At 41.6% G+C, this 19990-nt stretch overlaps 1 protein-coding gene across 1 annotated transcript in view; it reads left to right on the forward strand.

Annotated features, from left to right (window-relative positions):
* The window catches only part of cpt1a2b (carnitine palmitoyltransferase 1A2b), a 37791-nt gene that overhangs the window by 13635 nt on the left and 4166 nt on the right, over positions 1-19990 (forward strand). Inside the window, 13 exon segments of the mRNA XM_054608348.1 lie at positions 331-408; positions 548-655; positions 2412-2499; positions 2721-2916; positions 6862-7050; positions 7911-8016; positions 9145-9261; positions 16369-16533; positions 16987-17115; positions 18496-18625; positions 18628-18650; positions 18738-18851; positions 19441-19533. Coding sequence (XP_054464323.1) covers positions 331-408; positions 548-655; positions 2412-2499; positions 2721-2916; positions 6862-7050; positions 7911-8016; positions 9145-9261; positions 16369-16533; positions 16987-17115; positions 18496-18625; positions 18628-18650; positions 18738-18851; positions 19441-19533 — 1536 coding nt within the window.

Genomic DNA, 19990 nt, shown 5'->3' on the forward strand with positions numbered 1-19990 from the left:
AACATGAGATGGAAAATACAACACAACGAATTAATATAATAAAATCAGTACACATATTTGCAGCGTGCACATGTATACATCAATAAACCTGCTGCTAATGTCTCCATTCTTTGCTACTCTTTTGTTTATCAGAGGTGGAGATTTCAAAAATTAAGACAAAAACTCCAAAAGGGATAACCTGTGGCATTTTTTCCATTTAAATAAATGGCCATCTTGTCCGCTCAACTGGTGACTGATACTCGGCAGAGAATTATAGAAAGCTTTGATTTATTTTTTTTCTATGTTAAACACTCTTTAAACACAACTTTTAATGTCCCTCTGTGGTTCCAGGTGAGCGACTGGTGGGAGGAATACATCTACTTGAGGGGCCGAGGTCCCATAATGGTCAACAGCAACTACTACGGCATGGTAACCAGCTGCCCTTTTCCTAAATTTTTACAGATAAGAGACATGCACTTCCTACATTTCTCCATGTCTTCAAAGGTGTAAATCTTGAGATTTTTATTTTACTTTTTCAATTCTAACGTCCTGTGTGCGTGCTTTCAAGGACTTCCTGTACGTGACCCCAACCACGGTGCAGGCGGCCAGGGCGGGAAACACCATCACTGCCCTGCTGCTCTACCGCCGCAAGGTCAACCGGGAGGAACTCAAACCGGTAAGGCGTGTGTGTGCGCGTGTGTGTGCGTGTGTGTGTGTGTGCGTGTAACCTCTTGGACCCCCACCAGTCCGGGTTCAAGGTGGGTCACTCGTCAGAGACGGCCCTCCTTGCGGTGACAGAGTCGCTTCACGCCGCGAGAGCGAACTCTCTCTCCTCTGTCCTGATTCTCCTGGACCTGTCAGCGGCGTTTGACACGGTGAACCACCAGATCCTCCTCTCCACCCTCGAGGGGATGGGCGTCTCAGGCTCTGCACTCTCCCTGTTTGCATCCTACCTGACAGGTTGATCCTACCAGGTGACATGGAGGGGGGCCGTGTCGGAACCACGCATGCTGACTACGGGGGTTCCACAAGGCTCAGTTCTGGGCCCCCTTCTCTTCTCGCTCTACACAACATCCCTGGGTTCTGTTATTCGCTCGCATGACTTCTCTTACCATTGTTATGCCGATGACACCCAGCTGGTCTTGTCATTTCCTCCCGGTGACACCGAAGTAAGAGCTTGCATCCAGTTACAGACTCTGGTGCTAGCCTACAGGGCAGTGAAAGGAACAGCTCCTTCCTATCTCCAGGCCTTGGTCAAGCCCTACACCCCCACCCGACCACTTCGCTCTGCTGCCTCGGGGCGATTGGTTGCCCCGTCGCTCAGAGGTCCCTGCGGCCGATCGACCCGGTCACAGCTTTTTTCTGTCCTGGCCCCACAGTGGTGTGAGAGAGAGGGGGGGGGGGGGGAGAGAGATAGATATCTCTACAAGGGATGTTAAGCAATAAGTGCTCACTTTAGGTGGATGGCTGTGAACTCTTGATGCAATAAGGTCAACTTTGTTTAGAGGAAGGATGATTTAAGCCACATGTTTGGGGAGGGCAGATGCTTAAGAGTCTGTCCCTTCACACACTTTCACAGAGCAAAGAGAAAAATATTTGAACAACTTCCCACTGTTGAGTATAATTAGATTTATTATACAGGGGATATGAATTTAGCCAGTTGACCAAGAGGAAAGTTAGGGTAGGATCATGCCTTCATTCAGTTTATTCTTCATCAGTCATGGCAGATTCCTTTGTTAAAGGATAGTGTATGTATTTCTCTCTTGAATGACTGATGGAGACATTTTTTTATTTATTGAAATTGGTCCAGTATTGAGTGGGAGCTGCAATGTAATCATTCTGGGCAATTCCGCACCGTCAATGTGCGTCCATTTAAAGTGCTTGTTTTTGCTGCTGACAGGCTCAGATTGGTAATGTAAGTGGCTGACAACATTATGGAAACAATCCTACAGAGAAGGAAAAAAAAATGTCTTTACCGTTCGCTTGATCTTCGCTTGGTCTCGTTCTGAAATCTAGAAGAGGGAGAAAAAAAAGTGAGTTGAAGAGAGGAGTGCCGTTGTTGTCAGAGTTCGTTCCATTGGAGCACAGGAAGCGTAGTTTGAAAAGATTTTCAATGTCGTGGCTGAAAATTTGGCAGATTTTCGACAATGTGGATGAGGCCTTACCCTTTAGTGAGATTTCCGACCCAAACTCCAAACTTCTCCCTGAGCGACACTTTGTAAGACACAAAAACAAATCGACCATATTGAGCGAAAGGTAAAGAAAAAAGGTTTTATTTCTTTGACGGGTCCTGTCCATACTGTCGTCGGACGATTAAAATAACAATCTTCAAAAAAACTAAACAAAAGCAGAATTCTGAATAGGTATATGCTTAACCAAAGAGACTGTTAAAGTAAACAATAATAATAGATGTGTGTTTCTCTATGTGTCAGAGTCGTGTTCCAGGCACTGTCATCCCTCTGTGTGCTGCTCAGTGTGAGAGGATGTTCAACACAACACGCACACCAGGAGTGGAGACCGGTAACACACACACACACACACACACACACACACACACACACACACACACACACACACACACACACACACACACAATTTACTGATACAGTAGTCACACAGCTTCATGTTTATTATCGGATAACTCATCTTACATTGGAAAAACAAGCTAAAATGTATTACTGTAGTGCAGATCATTTGACGATACCATGAGCCGGTGGGATAACCCCTCTTTTCCCCCACAGATGTGCTCCAGCACTGGCAGGACAGCGAGTTTGTGGCAGTGTACCACAAGGGGCGTTTTTTCCGCTTGTGGGTGTACCAATCGGGCCGGCTGCTGTCTCCCAGGGAGATCGAACACCAGATCCAGAGGATCCTGGATGACCCTTCCCCCCCGCAACCGGGAGAGGAGAAACTGGGAGCCCTCACTGCTGGAGAAAGGTAGGAACACAAAAAGGCCTGGTGTATATTGGAATGTATATGTTCATTTTGCATGTAGTCGCATTGTGCCCTTCGTGCTTGAACGTACCGGTAAATACGTTAACAACACAGTTGTAATGGCTGAATGCATGACTACTCTTGGGTTGTTTACAGCCGTGTTAGTTGTGAAATCACAGAAGGAAAACTGGTGTATTTTTATTATGAGAATTTCTTTACTGTTTTTTAATCCTTATGCATCGATGGGGACATTTTGCCTTTTTTTTGTTGATCTTTTTGGCTATGTTAATGGCTTTGGCATACATTTTAGCAAGGGTGTGAGTCAAAATAAGGACAAAAATGTCCCCATTGAAACCCATTAAAACCACCGGCCATTAAAGCATAAAATCATGTATTCTATTATATCAAACTTTCAATCTACAAACTCTTCTTTTGGATGTGAGTGGGTAGTTCGTGTTTGTGCTGAACATGACGTCTGTTTACACCACTTCTGCTCACCACAGCTGCTACAGTTGCACTGGAGAGGCAACATGGACCTTGTTTAATTAGTACTCTTGATGAATTCGAGAAGAGGACGAGATGTTTTAAACTTTTTTTTAAAGATTCATAGTTGAAAGACGGTCACTCCTTTATGCTCTTCCTATACTCCTTTTTTTCCCCACTTGCAGAGATTTGAAACTTTCTGATAGGGTTGTTAATTACATGAATTACAGTTTCACAATGGTATAGAATGGTTATGGCCATAGGCTGTATGCAAGTGGTGGGAGTAGTCACTGTGATGTCACCCATTGGTTTGTGGACTGTGGTGTTGAAGAATAGATAAAGACAACACACGCCTCAGCCAGAAGCCATCATCAGACATGATTTAAGATTTATTTGCGTGCACTGCCATGTCCCACAACCAATGTTTTGAAGCCTTTAGTTCATCATTTTGGCAGGCGACACGAGATCGTGGAGCTCAGTACAACCGAACACTGAATAAGACAATCAACTTTCATGAAATGAAGCACACTGTGAAAGGGCTTAAGTTATATGAAAAACAACACCGACAACTCCCAGAAGGCTGTGGTAGGGACCTGTCAATCACAAGGTATTTGAGCCTTAAAGCATAACTTGCTTTATGGTTGCTTTATTTGACTCTAAATGGGACCATAATTTGCTAAATGAACATCATGCTGTATTAAACTCACGTTTACAATGTTTACTGAGCTCATAAATCAGGTGAGAAGTAGAGTAGTACATTTTCCCCTTCTAACCAGATTGCCATGAGGAAGAATGCATGCTTTATTTTTAGACCGGGAGGTTGTCGTCTGGTCATGGCTAAATTTATCTCTATAAACAGATTCTGCATTCAATCTTGAGGCAACCGGACAAGATTTTGGCATCAGATGTACCCTCTAGCACAGGGGTGGCCAACATTTTTACTGTAGTACTGCAAAGAGCCACATAAAAAAACAGGCACACATTTGCACCCCATGCCCCTCCCCCTCTCTCACTTTCTCTTCCTCTCTTTTGCTCCCAGCCTTTCTCTGTGCCTCCGTCACTCTCTTCCTCTCTCTCACACACATACAGAATGAAAATATAAAAATTTACAATACTTGACATACACACACTCAGACACACCCTCCCATAGACACACACACAAACTCTCACACCTAACGTCCTCTTACACACACACACACACACACACACACACACCTTCATACAGACACACACCTAACGTCCTCTTACACACACACACACACACACCTTCATACAGACACACACCTAACGTCCTCTTACACACACACACACACCTTCATACAGACACACACCTAACATGCTCTTACACACACACCCTCACTCAAACAGACACACGTATACCTCTGCTAAGCCAGATTTACTGCAAAAGTAACACCAACATGGTATTGACAGAAATGGACTTAAACCTCTCCTGCCAGTACTAAGACTAGAGGCCAGTCATTGTCAACAATTAACATTGTGTGCACTGTCTCACACACAAACACTCAGTTCAATCAAGTCCACAAATATGACAATTTACAATAGTGTCCAATAACAGAATATGTGAAAATGGTTTTTTTTATCTAACTCTGGAATTCCTTGCCTTGAACAATCCTCTTCAAATCGGGCTTGTATTCCGTTGTGGCCACACGAAGCAGTTATTTTACATGTGTGTCAGTCATAACAGATCGATGCTTCGATTTCACATGTTTCAGGGTAGAAAACACAGACTCACAGACGTATGTTGACCCAAACATGAAGAGTAGCTTGAGCGCGGCCCGTTTGACATTGGGATATTTTTCCATTGACACAGTTTTCCAGAACTCAATGGTCCTTTCCCTTAGAACAGGTTTCAGTCGGTCATCCTCAGAAAGTTCTATCATCTCCAACTTGGCCGCTGCCTCGTCTTTGACTAGCGGGGCTTTCAAACAGTCCGTCTCAGCATTAAACGGGTCGACGAGGAACGTAATATGTGGCCTTTTCAGCTGTAGATCACGGAACCGGGTTGCAAAGCCTTCCTGCAGGTTTTCAACCAATGTTGCATATTGGGCTGTTTTCTTTTTCAGGGCGGCGTCGGTGGCTTGGCGGCTTGCTTTTAGCAGAGACGGAAAATGCGCTAATTCTCCCTTTTTTTGAGGATGTGTCTTGAACAGCTTCAGTTTGTTGACAAACGCAAATACACTTTGCACCAGGTCAGGCAGCATTTTTAACTTTCCCTGCAGATCCAGGTTCAGTCTGTCCAGGTGACACAGCATGTTGACCAAAAAGGCCAGATCCATGATCCACTTGGGGTCTGAGAACTTGGGGGAGTCCTTGTCCTTCTCTTCCATGAACAGTTTCACAGCATCCAAAAGCTCAATGAAGCGAGAAAGCGCTTTACCTTTAGAAAGCCACCTCACAGTGCAGTGCAGCGGCAGGTCTCCTGGAAGCCCTTGGTCAAGTTCAGTGATGAGATTCTTGAATTGCCTGTGGTTAAGAGCGTGCGTGATGTAGTTGACGATTTCCATCACAGGCTTCATGACGTTGTCTAAATTCAGTGATTTAGACACGAGATGCTCCCAATGAATGATGCAGTGGAAATTCCAAAACTCGGGAAATGTGCTGAAATACTCGCATGTTTGAAGATCAGAGTGTAACTGCGATTCAATGGCGGTGTTAATGTCCGATATTCTGTGTTCAACAGTGTGGCAGGACAGTTTGATGTCTGATACCATTCGTTTCAGTTTGTCGTTTTCTGGAGACAATATTTCCACCACGTCACTTGAGGCATTTTTTTAACAAACTCCCCTTCATTATATGGCTTTTTAGCCTGTGCGATGTTCCACGCCACTTGATATGATGCAAGGGTTACGGTCTCTGAGTGCTTGGAAATTTTTTGGAACAACTGTGTCTGCTTTTCTGCCTGACTTTTCAAGGTTGTTAATTTGTGATTGCAAAGCTCGGTACCTTTCGGGAATTCCTGGTCGATGTTAGCATGGAGAGAGCTGAAATGGCGCTGAAGATTCGAAGCCTTGAAATGCGCTAATGACGCCTGGCATATAAGGCAGAATGGCTTGCCATTACGTTGTACAAAAAAGACGTCCTGTGTTCGTCTTTCCGTCGTTTTTCCGCTTGGCTGTGAATTTTTTCCCGGCCATTTTCAGAGCAAATTTGGCTTGCTTGCCACAAATTGACAGAAAATATTTGTCAACAATGGGTTTTTTTTTACCCCCTCCAAAGTGATTGGTTCACTGCTTCACGGGCATTTTTGTGATAGGCTCTCTTGCCACATCAGAATTAGACGTGCTGTCACATATACGGTCTATGGCTGTCACCAGCTCAGGAAAGCGAGCAAATTGTATTTTGACTGCAGCGAAAAATGTTGCTTTTGAGAGGCTAAACCGCCTCTGAAGAATGAATATGATTAAAATGTCATGACTGGAGCTTTACTATTTCCTCCCTTCTCAGGGTTCCTTGGTCCCAGATGAGGAAGCAGTACTTCAGCTCCGGTGTCAACAAGCGATCCCTGGATTCCATCGAGAGGGCGGCCTTCTTCGTGACATTGGACGATGAAGAGCAAGGCATGAAGGGGGAGGACCCGGCGGGAAACTTGGACCGCTACGCCAAGTCCATACTGCACGGGAAATGTTACGATAGGCGAGTGAGCACACACAGGAAAAACATTAGATGGGTGTTTTAGATCGCAGCCAGAGATGCGTTATCTCCTGCCAGGCAATAAACTACTTTTGGCTGCCTTCAAATCCCCAAATAACCCCTGATGAAGCTTTACTCTGGCAGCCTCCAACACCGTGAAACACCCTACAATGCTGAGGTGGATCACTTCTTGAAATGAAGCACATTTGATTACGGGAATTTTGCAAACTGTTGGCAATCAGGGGGGCGTACATTATCTAATCTCGTACCTACCATATGTTTTTCTGAATCTTGAGTCTAAAGACAACACATTAAAAACATAGTGGTGCAAAATGCTGTCAGAATCATCCCAAAAGTAATTATGGCATTAAGCCCTTTTAACACAGGGGCTGTATAAGAAGGAATGTATATATTATATTCCTTTATTGAACGTTTGTGTTATTGTGAGCCTGTTAGCATGCTGATGTTGCAAAAAGTTCTATATGTATAACAAGTTCAGGCCAAAGAGCAATACTCTGTTGAGGAAAAATGAAGCCAAGGAAGAATAACCTCCAATGAGGCTGGCTCCTAAAGCGAGTCATTGACCTTCATGATAAAATGCAGAAATAAACCTGTTTACAGGCCGGGACCAGTAAAGGTTTGGGTCTCTACAACTTTTTTCACAGCTCATGACAATTCTACGGGGGTTATCGATCTACCCTGCCTATAGGAAGCACTACTAATCCCCTGTTTTTGTAGCAGTGTTCAATTTTACTTGGGAAGTTTGGTGGTTGAACATCTTGTTACACATTTCTTAAATTCATGGCTTAATATTTTATTAATGTTTCCTCCCTACCTCCAATCTCTCTGCTGTCGTCCCTCAGGTGGTTTGACAAATCCTTCTCCATTGTGATCTACAAAAATGGGAAGAGTGGACTGAATGCAGAGCACTCCTGGGCGGATGCACCGACAGTGGCTCACCTCTGGGAGGTGTGTGTGTGTCTGTCTGTGTGGGCTTTTGTTTGTCTCACAAATGTGTATTCCTGCTTACTAGCATTGAATGCCCTCTGTTTCTCATTAGTCATTGAAGTAAAACGGTATGCATTGCCAGAGCGAGAGAGCCTTTTCCAAGAAATGGCCTTGTTTAAAGAAGTATTGGAAAAGAAATGCTAAAAAAGAAAATAGCACAGATGATATTTTATTTTTTCCCCCAAGAGGCAGTTGTGGACAAAAGCATCATATGGCCACTGCTGATGGCGTGAGTATCTGAGTTATTTAAAGGCCACCATGTGGGCCTGCTGAAGTGATGATAACCATAAATGTTCCTTTATCACGCTCACAGCTGTGAAGCACGTCTCCTTTGATGGGAGGGGAATTTCCCTGAATGACCAATCTTTCTTTTTATCCCCCGCCTGCTATATTTAACAACTACTTGCGAATTTGGTCATTCATTCCATTGTCATTAGTTTACCATGTAAAGAAGTAGTACATGAAATATACGCATTATTTGTTTGTCCATACAGAAATTCCACCTGTGACATTTCTGGGTCTATGTATGAAAGGGAAACAATGAAGTGATATTTAAAGTTATTGTGAGGAACTTTTATCTGCCAATGAAACGGTATAAATATAATACTATTTCCTCTATATGACTCGCAAAAGTAAACAAGACCATCGGCAGAGAAAATGCCAATTCTTTTTTCCTCATAGTTATTCTTAGTGTTTGTCATCGGTGCCAACGGCTCGGATTCCCGTGTAATCGGATTGAATCGTACAGGTGCACGACTCCTTCAGCTACGCCTCGCTGTCCGCAGAGCATACCAAAATCAACAAAAAAATGAAAGTTCCCTGTGGGAACTTAAAAAATAAATGAGTAGGGTCATTTAATAGTAATCATTTCAGTTATTGTGGATTTTTAACTGTTTTTTATAATATCATTTTATCTTGTCTTTCTTTTACTATGTATCTTGTGTGCACTTTACCATATGCTGCTGTAAGCCTGCAAATTTCCCTGCTGTGGGACTAATAAAGGATTATCTTATCTTATCTCTCTTAATTTGTATTTTGTCCAAGTATGTATTTGCATGTTAACATGAGCATACTTCTTCCCCTCTCCAGTACACCCTGGCCACAGATGCCTTCCAGCTGGGCTACAATGAGGACGGCCACTGCAAAGGCGACGTGGACCGCTCACTACCTTTTCCCCAGAGGCTCGCCTGGGACATCCCCTCAGAGGTAAGTTCGCCCTAGGAGATGTGTCTGTTAAAGCATTCGGAGCTGACGCTCCAGACAGACCCCATGCGTGCCATCATAGTGATATCGTATGTAGTTGTTAAAATGCCTGAATGTTTCCATTATCTAACTTGTACCTGCCTCTACAAGCAAACACAAGTCCAAAGACAATGCAGGGTGGGGTGTATGTGTTGTTGCGATCTACTTGAGGGCCGCATGCAGCAAACGCACTCTGCTGACTTTAGCAACGTGCTGAACGTCGAATATAGCTCCTTTTTAACTAAATGTGTTATGAGAGAGTGGCATAACTGATAAAAAGTATGATATTTTAAGCATCCGGGTGAGAACACTTAGCCTTTTTGTTCTTACCTGGAGGATGACTTGAATCAAATCCCCTTGCTTACTGTTGTTGAGTTTCTATTTCAGTTTTATATCGTGTGTGTGTGTGTGTGTGTGTGTGTGTGTGTGTGTGTGTGTGTGTGTGTGTGTGTGTGTGTGTGTGTGTGTGTGTGTGTGTGTGTGTGTGTGTGTGTGTGTGTGTGTGTGTGTGTGTGTGTGTGTGTGTGTGTGTGGGTGTGTGTGGGGGGGGGTGTGTGGGGGGGTGTGTGGGGGTGTGTGTTACGCCCCCTTGGTGGCTCGGAGTAGAAGGACGTAACATAATGCACCAGGTTGAGCAAGTGAGGGTGTAGTCACACAAAACCAGGACCCAATATGAATTAAAGAAAGTATTTATTTACAGAAAAGCAACACAGGGATCAAAGAGGACTGTCAGTGGCACCAAAGAACAGAAATAAACCCACCCCCATTGACAGGTGCTAAGCATCCAAAAGTACAGCGGGTGGTGCTCACTCTAATCTGGGGTTTTAACAAAAGGTAAACCTACGTGCATGTAATATGTATACCCAGGGTATCTTACCTATCCTCGTTTGTCCCTGTGCGCACAACAAAGAATTAACACAAAACAAAAGTAGGCTGCTAAAGTAAATGGTTTTAACAAAGGTGTTTTAACTAAAGATTCATCAATGAACCAGCAAAACCAACCAGAGCTCTGCCACAGCTCAACCCAAAAAGCAACAACCTTCTCTAACACAAATGGGGGCTATATAAAGGGGAATGGCTGATAGGAGATCCGGAACAGGTGTGGTGATGATCAATGATTGGAACCAGGTGTGCACATCTGAGAAGGAGGAGAATGAAAACAGTGGGAGGAGACAGAACAACAACACAAACCAACAACACAAAACAGAACACAATACATGTAGGCCTACAACACGTATACATACACGACACTGTACGTAACGTGTATATATATATGTATGTATATATATATATGTGTATATATATATGTGTGTGTGTGTGTATATATATATATGTATATGTGTGTATATGATAATTGTGTCTGTAGCTTCAGATGTAATATCACTTAATATTTATGTTATACATTTATGAGTCTAATACACTTACATGCCTCCTTTTTTCTTGGAGTTTGACCAGACTTGTTCAAAAAAGACTTGCTCAGTCACTGCTGTAAGCATGAAAAGCACAGGGCCATCTCACAAACTGCATCATGGCTCCTGTTAATTGTGTTTTGCCAGTAAGCCATTTTAACTCTCACGGCCTACATGCTGCTCAGTCAGGCACACCTTGGTGGAATGCTGTTAATGGTTCACGTTACATTACATTACATTACATTACAGTCATTTAGCAGACGCTTTTATCCAAAGCGACTTACAGGAAGTGTTAAAAAAACAAAAACAAAAAAAACAGGTCTGCTTGCATGTTGGGAAAAGATCCGATTTGTATCTCGAGCATGCAACCCTCCCATGTTTGCTTTGGCAGTGAGCCAAACCCTGAATTAGATTATTTTATTTTTTCCCACAACTGCCACCTGGAGGTGCATTTTCAAAGCTGCTGCTGTCGCCTACCTGCGGTTAACCCAATTTACCATTTAACCCAACAATTAACCCTGTCTCCAACCCGCAGGAGACGGGGTTAATTGTTAGTCCTCTACAATTTTCAAATCAAAGCAAACTCAACATGCTTATTTAAAGCACAAAGAGCAGTTTTGACATGCAACACTTGTTTCGTCTGAAAAAAACACCAATTTATGTGTTAATGTGTTCAATGAAAAACAATATTAGTCTTTAAGGAAGAACTCTGTTTCGGAGCGAAGCTGTTTTGATGTCAGTGGAAAGAAGAAACAATTGAAGGATTTGAGACTTTATTAATACCCCTTCCTTTGTATCAACATTAAAGTTTTTGCTCCAGCGACAACACAGTACACTGGGACTGAACCACTGACCCTCTGATTGGAGAACTACCTTGCTCTCCACTACGCCACAGCTGCCCCATCTATAAAAGGTCAGCTCAAAACGAAACCAAAAGCATAGCAGACATTTACAGAAGCCCCCATGGGCAAATGAGAAAAACATTCTGGTGATCCAGGCTACATCCACACTAATACATTTTTGTTTTAAAACCACATTTTTTAAAATGAAACAATCTCCGTCCGGTGATGCCTTTTTAGAAATAAGCTTTTTCCATACTACCGCGCCTGAAAACGCATATCATATGGCCATTCATGGACACTGTAGTAGTATTATAAAATAAGCTGCTAGCATAGAAAACAAGGTCAGCAGAACTTGTAATTTGTTCTTCATGAAAAGGGTCACGTAAAAGGTGCCGTGACAAATCGGAGGGATACACTTCGTGACTGGGACTTAATCAAGAAGCAAACTTGGGTTGTCTACGTCGCTTTAGAAGTTTTCCGCAACCCCCCCAGAGTTTTCAATCTAAAACGACGCCAGCATCGCTTTCAAACGTCTCCTTTTTAAGGGTTGTAAAACGACAAAGTGTGGACGCTTGGACTAAACGTACTTAAAATTATGTTAAAAACTTAGTGGTGTGGATATAGCCCCTTTTCCTGAAAAAATCTGAAATAAATTGTTTTCTCTCCTGTGTTTATGACCAAAAAAGTTCCTTAATTTATTTATTTTTTATCTGTGAAAACGTGAAACTTTTTGTTTGTTGTTGTAATACACTTTTCAGACACAACTACCTTGTGTTCTAAATACAACTAAAACCGTTCACTTATGAGAACCTCCACAGCCATTTTAAATACGATCTAGCATAAAGATTGAACCCAATACAAGGCTTCACTGGCAGCATGTGCCATATCTGATGAGCTGAGTTGATCGATTTTATAGGTCAATAAAACTCTCTTATACGTAACTGTTACGTTATACGTTACTTTTGATCCAGTGAAGCCTCCTGCAGCATCTGGTTTCACGCCCCATGAATTACTTTCATTTGACCAGCTAATTTGTCTGTAATTCCTTATTTTTTTATACCTTATCCACTTTCAAAAGCCAGGTTAACAAATACAGGAAGGGTTCAATATATCCACATTCCTCTTGAGGAACGGCTTAGTTTCTGTCCAAAAGCCATGACCCAGTTAAGTAAGGTCAACGAGAAGAGGTGGGTTTTAGCGGGGATTTTTGCTAGCTCACGTCTCATAATAAACTGGTGGGGTGGATGATGCAGCCAGCCAACTTGTCCGTGGGTTAAATTCCTCCAGGTCTTTTGGCAAGCTGGGACAGATTTTTTTTCTTTTTTTTTTTTTTTGAGAACGCTTCCGTGACAAGCGGCATTGCCTATAAATAGGTTGACATTTTTTTATTAATTGTTTTTTTTTAAACGGGACGGTGGAACCGCTGCGTCTTGGAAAATACTTCTTTAACTAACAGTTAGGTAAATGATAAACCTGAAATTGATAAACATGGATGATTCATCTCCTTTTCACTGCACTGGAAGAATTATTCTGGCTAATGGCTAATGGTTAATGGTTAACGATGACCTAAGTCTACATCCTCCTGCGTGTGGGTGTTTTTTTTTTTTTACAATGCCTGAATGTCTGCAGCTTAGTAGGAGTATCGTCTGAATCTTAAATGTCAACAAATGATGTAACTGAGAAAACATGCAACACTCTGACATTGTGGGATATGGTGGTTTCCTTTGACAAAAGTCCCGTATTGGTCCCGAGCTGCAGAATGCGACTTCTTCGGTCCTCAACGCAGGCTCTGCTGAGGGGAGAGGGAGGGATTTTCCCTTCGACCAGCTGCCATGGCAGACAGTTTGGTTTCATACTCGAAGCACTCACTGAAAAAGGGAAAGGGGAAGGGAAAGGAAACGGACCAGACAATCTATTTTGTTATCGAGACAGGCATCGGCAAAAGCTTCATTATCAAGTCGAAGTCCATTCACTGCTGCTTGTTTTTCCCCCTCATTTTGCAGCGTATACAATGCATGTAATCATTCTAAACACGCTCATTTATTACTTTTATTTTCTTATCTGTGCTCAACTTGCATGGAATGGAATATGTAAATTTGATTAAAAGCATGAGTGGCTGCTTGGGCTTGTGATGTTATCTCATTTTGGGGAATTGATGTCCGGCTAAAAGCATTGCATGTCATTTGAGCATGTAAGAGGTTTGGAAATGGCTTCACAATGAAGGACTCTGGCTCAATCTCCCTGCACCAGCAAACTGCAAAAAAAAGTACAGATGGGAGTGAAAACCCTGCATTTAAAGGACATCAAAGTAGTGTATGTGACTGGTCACAAATACCACAACCTCTAAGACGCACACAAATACACATTTACAGTGTACAGACAGTATGATGGCGTATTTGTCCCCATCCCAGCCTAAATGTACTACAGGAGTGCCAACAACTCCTGCACCCTGATCCATGTCAATCAATGCTGCAAGTAGCGTTTAATCTTACTAGACATAAAAACACATGGAGATCGTTATTAGACAGAGTTTTGGCAACCTGCCAAAAATGCAGACAATAGATAATTTACAGCGGAGGTTTTCAAAGTCTGACACAGTGGGTGTGTGCCGAATTAGCTTTAAGCAGTTCTACACACATATGTCCCTATTATACCTTGATAATGATGAAGCTCCCCAAACTTGATGTTTCTCAGGCAACTTCTGGAGTCATATGGGGCCTTTTGTGTCCATCATTTCAAAACAGAATTATGGACATGGAAGACTTGAGTTCTGACCCCAACACAGACTACTGTAAATTTTGGGGCGATAAGGGTTTCTTTGTCTTGTGGGTCTCTCTCTCCGCATCCAAGACTACCAGAGTCCGTGCTTAGATAGGAGCAGCATTCTTGTTCGTCAGAAAGCCGCATCCGTTGTTGCTCATCAGGTCTGTTTCGTTGTGCCAACTGTTGAGTATGTGTGCCGGTTGCTTTCTGTCTCTTTTTAAAAAAGATACCTGTACAGGATGTGTTAATGATGAGATGACAAAACCACACAATCAAGCCCATCAAAGAAGGTTTCGCCAACGAGCATCAAAGGAGTGGATCTGACTCGGACTCCTTGAACATTGGCTCCCATTTCTTAGAGCTACTTTGGCATGTGTTGGATGAAAAGTGTAATCAGATTTCTTAAAAATCAGTATGTTGGGCTGCAAGTTATATCGTTTCAGCGTTTCGATGCCGGCAAATTTACTCAAACGTGCCACACTACTACTTTTATACTGGTTGTTAGAAAAGGACAACTCAAAATGTTCAGTGTTTCCAATAACTCACTTATAGTATAGATAGACTGCCACAGTTTCATGAAGAACCGAAAATATGTTTATATTTAGAAGGGTCTGTACTATCTACAGGGGGATTCAAGTTTCAAATTGTTTTTTAAAAGTTCTTCATAGATCCAGTATCTTTATTTTTCTCTTAAAGTGCACCAGACTTTGACTTTAAAATGTAACCCAAAAAGGGTGAAATTTTTTCTGTACTTTTCCATTTCGTCATGTATATTGCAGAAAAAAATGCTGAGTATTCCACTAGTGAACAAAAAGCTGCCTTCTTCTGGACAGTTTACATTGCCATTTGCTTCCGATCATCAAAATCCATTAGAGCGAGAGAGACCATACCGTTTGCCAATATTTGAATTGGAGTCGTATTGAAGTGCAAGTCCCTAAAGATGTACAAACTGTGGCTAATGTTTGTTGCACTTATTGTATTCGTATTGGTTTGTAGCACTTATTGTATTAGTTTGTAGCACTTATTGTATTCGTATTAGTCTGTTGCACTTATTGTCTTCGTAGTAATTTGCGTCTGCACTATACTTTTGCTCTGGTTTATGCTTTAAGATGCTTGTTTAAGAAAGGAGATGCACTTATGACTTCTGGTGACTAGTAGTTCTCTTGAATACCTATGTTGAATACACTTCCTGTAAGTCGTTTTGGATAAAAGCATCTGCTAAATGACTGTAATGTAATGTAATGTCATGGCAGGAAATTCCAAGGCTGATTTATCTCCAGAAATCTTAAAAGACGAAATAATTTTTTATTTTTTTTATTTTTTTTACTGAAATCTCAGTGATACTAGACGGTAAAGTGAGCATCGTTTAAGTTAACCAATGAAATAATAAAAACAATGGGCTAAATCTTCAGCCATGCTAACATCTCTTTGAGGCTTTAGTTATGAGCACCGGTGTTTTGAGCTTAATGCTTACTACATTCCTGTTAACATTCAGTTTGCAATGATCGTACACCCTCTACACCAAATATATACATTTTATTTTATGTTTACCATATATATTATATCCCAATATTTTTACCATTTTGTCTTTTTTTTACAGATTTTTTTGTCTTTTCTAGTCTTCTAGCTATGGAAAGTGACAAACTGACAGTTTAGAACCGGCACTGCCTAAATTTTATTATTATTAAAGATCAAAATTTACAACATGTTTAGTTCTGTGTATAATTTATATTTTATCACTTGCCCGATCGTGCAAGTGAGGTATTTTACATGCTTCGGGCAATCGAGCAATCCTTGTTGAGTCCTACTACATTGTAATTGTTGACTAAAGAACTTGGAATTTGAAACTTCTTAATTTGAAAGAACTACAGAGAAGGCAAATTGCCGAAAGAGTTGTATCATGCTTGGCTAAAGTCACTTTACGCTCTTTAGTAAATTTCCACCATTGTTGCCTTCCACTGCCTACCAGCACAATGTCAACACTTTGATGACTTGACTTTGGGCCAAAAATAATGTACAATGCATTCCATTTATTAATTATTATTTTTTTCTGTTAGGTTCAGGCTCAGGCGTGCAGCTCCCTTGCCGTTGCCCAGGCTCTGGCGGATGACGTGGACTGCCACGTGTTTCCCTTCAAAGAGTTTGGAAAAGGACGCATCAAGAAGCTGCGCGTCAGCCCTGATGCATTCATACAGATTGGCTTACAGCTGGCATACTTCAGGGTAAGGCTTTGACCGGCGCGCGTACACACACAACACACCACACACACACACAACACACCACACACACACACAACACACCACACACACAGTAGAGTGGAAGTGGTATAGCGACAGAGTAGGTAAGTTTGGGTCGCTGTCCAGAGCTTTGTCCACATCAAACTGCAGCCAAACATGTTTGAATGACAAAGCAAATGCTAAGAGCAGTAAGATGTAGTTCTACCATTTGCTACTATGAAAGCTCCATCTGTAATATATTAAATTGTAAAAGCTTCTTCTTTTTTTTTTTTTTTTTTGTATCCAAAGCTCAATAACAACAACCCTAAATAACATTATGGTATACAGTATGTGTTAAAATGATGGCAAATTTTGCTTTTATCATTTTTTTTTTATTAACTTTGCTGTCTTCCAATGTGGTTTTAACAATGTTTGCATCTTCTTTTCCTCTTCCCCCAGGATCGAGGAGGTTTTTGTCTGACTTACGAGGCGTCGATGACTCGTCTGTTCAGGGAGGGCCGGACCGAGACTGTGCGGTCCTGCTCCAGCGAGAGCTGTGCCTTCGTCAGAGCTCTAGAGGATGGAGAGGTACTGTTTATTCCATAGATACTGCAATCTTTCCAGGAAAATGGAAAGTTTCAAAAGTGAAAGCTCACGCGTTGTTGTTAAGAGACTGGTTCTCTATAAGACAGCAGTCAACAGCTTCTAGTCTTCTAGCTATGGGAAGTGCAGAGTGAGTGAGACACAGACAGACAGACAGACACACAGAGAGATAGAGACACGCGTACACACAGAGACAGACAGACACACAGAGAGATAGAGACACGCGTACACACAGAGAGATAGAGACACGCGCACACAGAGACAGAAATAAACAAACTGCATTTGCTGTTTATTTTCATCACATCATAACTTTTGCCAGTGAAAGTCCCTAAAGATGTACAAACTGTGGCTAATGGAAGGAAATTCCAAGTCTGATTCATCTCCAGAAATCTGATTATATGAACATTTAATTGAGGTTCTCACAAATAGTGCCTGATTATTTCTGAGGATCAGGTTTTTTTTTTTTTAGGTTGAAATGGTTAAAAAACAGAAGAAATAAAATACTATTTTTTTACTGAAATCTCAGTGATACTAGACGGTAAAGTGAGCATCGTTTAAGTTAACCAATGAAATAATAAAAAAATGTGCTAAATCTTCAGCCAAGCTAACATCTTTTTGAGGCTTTAGTTATGAACACCGGTGTTTTGAGCTTAATGCTTACTACATTCCTGTTAACATTCAGTTTATCCATTTTTGCAATGATTGTACACCCTCTACACCAACTATATACATTTTATTTTATGTTTACCATGTATATTATATCCCAATATTTTGTCTTAGATTCTTTTATTTTTACAGATTTTTTGTCTTTTCTAGTCTTCTAGCTATGGAAAGTGACAAACTGACAGTTTAGAACCGGCGCTGCCGTTGGCCATCGGCCAGTTGTTCCGCTCAATTTCTGTAACCAGTGTATCACAAAAGCATGGTGGAATTTGCAAGCTAGCTGACGATGCTTAATGCTTCATTACCACTCTCTTGTTACAGCTAGGAAGGCACGTTGTTGTCACAAGATGGGCGGCAACTTTTTTCGACTAATTTTTTGTGTACTTTGTTAACCAGTGAAGCATGGTGGAATTAGCTAGCTTACTAGCCAGCCCCCAAATTAGTCAAATTCAACAAGTTTGCAAAGCACATCGGAACACGTCGAGGCAGCTGAGTCTTTGGTGGAGCCAACTGTATGACCAATTATCAAACCTAATTTCCACCACATTTCTTTTATTTCCAATTTTTGGACCGTTTTGAGTTTCATTAAGCAAACTGGACCAGTAGGAATATTGAAATGATGTACCATCCCGTCATTGGTTTTGATTCCTGAATTCAGACTTTTTTGGATGAACCCACCCAAAGTGTGATTTGGTTTGACAGGCAGGGGACCAATGCAGGCGTCTCTTCAAACTGGCCTCAGAGAGGCACCAGAACCTTTATCGAATGGCCATGACTGGAGCCGGAATAGACAGACACCTCTTCTGTCTCTACGTGGTGTCCAAATACCTGGGGTGGACTCACCCTTCCTCAAAGAGGTAGGTTTTTAATTTATTTTTTACATACACAGACTATGATCTAGGGTTGAATATAACCACCCCTTTCTTTTTTCCTCCCTCTTCCAGGTTTTGTCGGAGCCTTGGCGTCTCTCCACCAGTCAGACCCCGGTTCAGCAGATGGAGCTGTTCGACCTGAAGAACAACCCCGACTTCATATCGCTTGGTGGCGGGTTCGGACCTGTGAGTGACGCACACTTTCCTGTAGTTTTTCTGCAAATGTGAATGGCAAGAATGTGTTGATTCAATTCAATTCAGTTTATTTTGTATAGCCCAGAATCACAATTTACAAATTTGCCTCAGAGGGCTTTACAATCTGTACACATCTGTGACATCTTCTGTCCCGGAACCCTCACATCGGCACAGGAAAAAATCCCATAAAAACAAAAACAAAAAAAAAACTTTAACAGGGAGAAAAAAGGAAGAAACCTCTGGGAGAACAACAGAGGAGGGATCCTTCTCCCAGGATGGACAGAATGCAATAGATGTCATGTGTACAGAATGAGCAGCATAACAGTTGCAACACATTCAATGTATATGACATAAATTATTCATATAATCACTGTAGTAAGCAGAGTAATGAAGGAAACATTAAGAATACTGATAAAAGCAGCAATGACTATAGTAGAATTAAAATAATGATATAGGCTATTACACTATTACATAATCAGAATCTGGCTGTTTGGTTGTAAACACACAACGGTTTATTTGTACAGTGGGTGGTGTGTGAGGTATAAATGCTTATCTCACTTTATCTCTGTGGTCATGTCAGGTCGCCGATGATGGTTATGGGGTTTCATACATCATCGTGGGTGAGGATATGATCAACTTCCACGTGTCTTCCAAATACTCCTTCGGCGAGACTGTAAGTAAAGCCACAGATACCTTCATCAGTGTTTGGATCTGGTACTGATTTCATATTTTTTCAACTGATTCATAAATCTCATTTTCTATGCATTAAAGTTTGCTTTTCTGTTCCTTTTCATTATATTAACTGCACATCTGTGACCAACTTGTTCAACTTAAAAAAAAAAAAAAAAAAACACAAAATACCTTTTGTCCTCTCTTACAAACTTCAAAGAATTGTTAGAATAAACGGACGCAGCTGTAAGGCTTGCCAACTCTGTGGAAAGGTTGCATCAGAATGCTTAAATTCCTAAAGCACATGACAGAGCATGGAAACTGCAGTGATTCACTTTCTGTTCCCTTCTTAGGAACTCTTTTTTCCTGTGAAATCTAGTGATTTTAAGGAAGATGGGACAATAAATCAGCAGGGCTAACATTAGCTCATAGCAAATATACAGTATTTTTATATCTGTGTG

Source organism: Anoplopoma fimbria, chromosome 11 (assembly GCF_027596085.1).
Source record: "Anoplopoma fimbria isolate UVic2021 breed Golden Eagle Sablefish chromosome 11, Afim_UVic_2022, whole genome shotgun sequence".
Classification (NCBI taxonomy): domain Eukaryota; kingdom Metazoa; phylum Chordata; class Actinopteri; order Perciformes; family Anoplopomatidae; genus Anoplopoma; species Anoplopoma fimbria.